At 39.7% G+C, this 4,299-nt stretch overlaps 2 protein-coding genes across 2 annotated transcripts; both read left to right on the plus strand.

The window, feature by feature from the left end:
* Positions 1 to 209: 209 nt before the first annotated feature.
* On the plus strand, positions 210 to 1,939 carry EV154DRAFT_572149 (uncharacterized protein; the record flags this gene model as incomplete). The annotated part of the gene is made up of 4 exons (XM_051606314.1): positions 210 to 409; positions 472 to 515; positions 684 to 949; positions 1,016 to 1,939. 4 exons carry the CDS (start codon positions 210 to 212, stop codon positions 1,937 to 1,939), a joined length of 1,434 nt encoding a protein of 477 aa, XP_051450239.1.
* Positions 1,940 to 2,686: 747 nt separating this feature from the next.
* Positions 2,687 to 4,037, plus strand: EV154DRAFT_533081 (uncharacterized protein). Its single transcript, XM_051603961.1, has 3 exons — positions 2,687 to 2,708; positions 2,778 to 3,184; positions 3,358 to 4,037. Exons 2-3 carry the CDS (start codon positions 2,836 to 2,838, stop codon positions 3,954 to 3,956), a joined length of 948 nt encoding a protein of 315 aa, XP_051450240.1. The 5' UTR covers positions 2,687 to 2,708; positions 2,778 to 2,835; the 3' UTR covers positions 3,957 to 4,037.
* The last annotated feature ends 262 nt before the right edge of the window (positions 4,038 to 4,299 follow it).

Below are 4,299 nucleotides of genomic sequence, written 5' to 3' on the forward strand. Positions count from 1 at the left end.
AAAAAGTTCGGTCGCGTGACAAAATATCGTTCCGCAATGACGTTTGTAAATTATTGCACCAATCAAATTGACAGCTTATGTCCGCATAAGTTAAGCATTAAACACATTTTTTGATCTGAACGATATATAAACCAAACACAATCCCTAGAGTGCACTTTATCAAAATTCTTTATTTTATTATAAACAACTTACATTAATTTTAAAACACTATGAAAAAAACACCTGGAACAAATAATTTCCGTGCAAAACCTGCTTTACCGCCTCAGGAGCAAACGTGTGTGTTATGTAAATACAGTACAATTAATCGACACTCTTTTAAATTGCATCAAAGATCAGGACACCACTTAGAAATCCTGGAGGCGATTCAGTCCAATCAAGGACCACTACCTACCAATGACATCCAACAACAGTAAGTGAGCGTCTTCATCAATTTAAAAATAGTCAGTTTGTAGTTATCATTATTAGTTTTAGGAATACTTTTGACGAACAACCTACTATCCCGCTAAGCGAATCTCGTATTTCTGATATGAAGTCCATTGAAAGGTAAAGTTATTTAAGGCTGTTAAATATGTTCAAATTACTTACATCAATATACATTAGACCAATCCAACCTGAACGCACTGCCGAACCGTTGTCTGAACCGTTGTCTGAACCAGCAAATAAATTTGATGAAAATCAATAAGATGATTATGATGGTGACGGTGCTTATGATGGGCGTGATGATGGTGACGGTGCTGATGATGGGCGTGATGATGGTGAAGAAGAATTCGATGGTCGTAATGCCTTTGACCATTTCAACAATCATTTTAGCAACGGAGGGGAATCTGATGATAATAGCGAATCTAATAAACCTCCCGTTCCTGTTAACGAGGTCAACAACGGCTCTGATATTGATATTGATGGTGGTGGAGATGATGGTAATGATGAATATCTTGATTTGAGTGGTGATGTCAACGACAATCCAGCATATTCTTTCAAAAATGAATAAATAATGCATGCCCTTCTTTTGTTCAAGTCTGGTAGCTTTAAGTATTCAGAAGTCCAAATCAAATCAGTTCTTGATTTTGGTAAATACATGGCTGAAATTGCAATCAAAAAGTACAGAGCTCAACTAGCTTTGGATCCTTCTGATGTTATTTATGATTTCTGTGGTTATCCCACTCCCCACAGCGTTTCCAGATTTCACAAATCCAAGAAAAGTTGTATACCTTTTTTTCCTCATGCTCCCCGTTGTGCGAAAGATGATAACGGCGGACTTCTTGTCGAACCTACTGAACCTGCCACATCAACTAGCACATCTGGTACTGCTACCGCAGCTGACGCCTCTGCTCCTGCTCCTGCCTCTACCTCTCCTTCTGCCACTACCTCTGCTCCTGCCACTGATCCTGCTGCAACAACAAATACAACTGCTTCTACACACGCTGATCCTGTTGTTGTCGCATCAAAGCCTGACTTGTTTCTCAATGATGTATCTGAACACTTGCGACTTCTCGTAGGTAATCCCTGTATGTCTGGTTTCCTGTCAGATCTTCCTGATCGAACACCCAACCAACGAATCAAGCTCAGTCAAGGTGAAAAGTGGAGTTGTGATAGATTGTTTGAGCATCCCATGATAATTACTGGTCGAAATCTTCAACTCTGGGTATCGGATAAAGTCTCTTTGCTGTCTGAGAGCAATATTCCTCTTCAAGATCGCCATTATTTTAAAGTGGCCAAGATATTCCAAATATCAAAAGTTGTGAACGTTGATTTGTATCCAATTAAATCCGATAATAATCTTGAAATGTGCTTTTTATACGACATCCTTCTTAACTATCCCATAACTGACCTTGACATCAATAATGTGTTTCGTGCCGAACATGAATCCTTCGATGCATTTACCAGCTTACAACATATAAATGGTGACGATTATCATTGTTCTAGAGAATGTTGTTGCTAATACTCGATTGATTTGCGCTTACCAGGACATGATTGATACTGATAATAAGTACAAGCGTCCGCTGCCCATTAGATCACGTATAAAATGCATAAATCCCAATTCGCCAAACTACCAAGTCGTTAGAGTAATTCCGTACAACCTTTTCTCTGATGATACCAGTGGTAATTCCACATCAAAACGGAATTGTTTCTATTCGTGATCGATGAAATCCCGCCGCTGTTCATCTTAGGGTTGCCAATCATTATTTGAATCAATTTTTTATATATGGATCAAATCGTCATACTGCTATGGAACAGTTGCGTTCCCTTGTCCCCGATTTGAAGAAACTGGAAACTGGTCTGCCGATGTTTGATGCTATTTTCAAGGAAGAAGTCTTTGTTGTTGCTCCTCTTTTGTTTATCAAGGCTGACAATCCTTGTCTTGCCGAGGTTTCTTGTTTGAAAGCTTCAACAGCTACTTATCCGTGTAGAAAATGCTTCTGGTGTCGACATGCTGAAGCTTTTGATCCTAATAGAATTACCACGGCCGAAGAACACATGTCAGTTCCAAACGATGACTCGGATAGTACGGATTCCTCGATACGTGTTCGTAACAGACAGGGTGATTATATCTTGGTCGAAAACTTGATGGACCTCGGCTTCAAGGAAACGTCTGGCAAAAGGCTTTTGACGTTGTCTTCTTGGGATCCTAGCAAGGACACACCGGTAGAAATTCTGCATGGCCTATTTCTCGGTTTAATCAAATACACGTTCAACAAAGCGGCTGATTGCTTTTTCAACAAGAAGCAGGTTGATCGCATTAGTTATTTGTGTGCATAGTATCGGTCTAAGGCTTTTACCAATTTGTCGACGCATCTCAAAGGATATAAAAGCTTTCTTGGAAGAGACTTCAAACTTATGATTCAGATGCTCCCAATTGTTCTTAGAGTTGCTCGTGATCACATTGATTTCCTCAACCTTCGTAATGATCAATTCCACCGAATGGATAACGTTATTAGTACTTTGGACAAGCTTGGTGAGCTTTACTCATTGTGTTATAACTGTGAGATACATACCAACGTTTCTGCCTATCTCGATTTATTGCGTCAATGCGTTGATGATACTGTTATTGCTCTGGATAACCTTGATCGTACCGTTCTTCCCAGTAACCGACGTACTCGTGGAGAGCCAGCAACAGCAAGGACAACTGCATCAGTGCCCGGTCAGACTACTTTTGAAGAGATCTATGGTCTTTCTGGTGAACAATGTAATGGTGCTACGATTCTATACGCCAAAACTGGTGGTCCATTATGTAATCGTTTAAAGACTCATTTGATAGTCCATTTGGTAGAGGATTGTCTTCCATTTGCTTCTCCTGTGCTTCTCGCAACTGAAAAGAACGAGCAATTCAACAAACGCATTAGGGCAATTGTGATCAAGACCAACAAACAAAACCTTCTCGTCATTTGGCTCTTATGAACGGTCGTGAGGTAATGCTGAGAAGTATTGCGATGGGTCTTGTTTGGGATAACGGTATGAAAACTTGTGGTAGTCTGGTCAAAGCGTTGTTCGATAGGTACAGTGAGGACATGTACTATTCTGCTAATCGAGAATTCGGCAGTACTGAATATATTGCTCGAAAGAAGATTGCTTTGAACATGACGGCTATTCTCGATGTTGACTTGGATTCTCTTGGGGCGCGTCGTCTGCTTGGAAAGGTCGTAAAACGTCGCGGCGATCAGGCTATTGTTGAGTTGTATGAACTTGTTCCGAGGCCAGCCTTCGGGATTCACGATGACAGTAGCCTCATTTCTGTCTATCAAGCTGACTTAGGTGGTAATCTCGTCACCAAAAAAACTGAAGAAATCTTGGACTTGCTGAAGTATAAACTGACTATGGTGGAATTGCTTGACATGTCTCAGGAAACTGAGATTGACACTGTCAAGTATTCTCTTATCAACAAGTGCAAGTTCGGTACTTTCTGGTGGCTGCATAACACTAATCGTTATTTCAAAATTTTAGAAAATGAAAGAAAGTAATCATTTTGTTTTTTTTTACATGTCATTTTTCAAAAAAAGTAAAAGTCTCTTCCATTTTGTTATCCAATAAAAATGCTTAGCTGCACGAATCGCTATCCTGACCCCCATACAAGACGCTAAAGTAGTTTTCAAGGTGCACAAAACCTTCATACAGTTGTTTATTCGTAACATCTGGCCTTCGATCACGTATTTTGTTTTTTCGCCCAATCGCAAAGTTTTATTTTTTTTGAAAACAATTCTGACACGGGAATTTACTTTTTGGTGCAGAATTTAAGAAATATTTAAAGTTTTCAACTCGTTGTGTATACTCCTATGAAGCGCTGTTAACCGGATCCATAACTTA

This window comes from Mucor mucedo (assembly GCF_025094135.1).
Source record: "Mucor mucedo strain NRRL 3635 chromosome Unknown EV154scaffold_272, whole genome shotgun sequence".
Lineage (NCBI taxonomy): Eukaryota > Fungi > Mucoromycota > Mucoromycetes > Mucorales > Mucoraceae > Mucor > Mucor mucedo.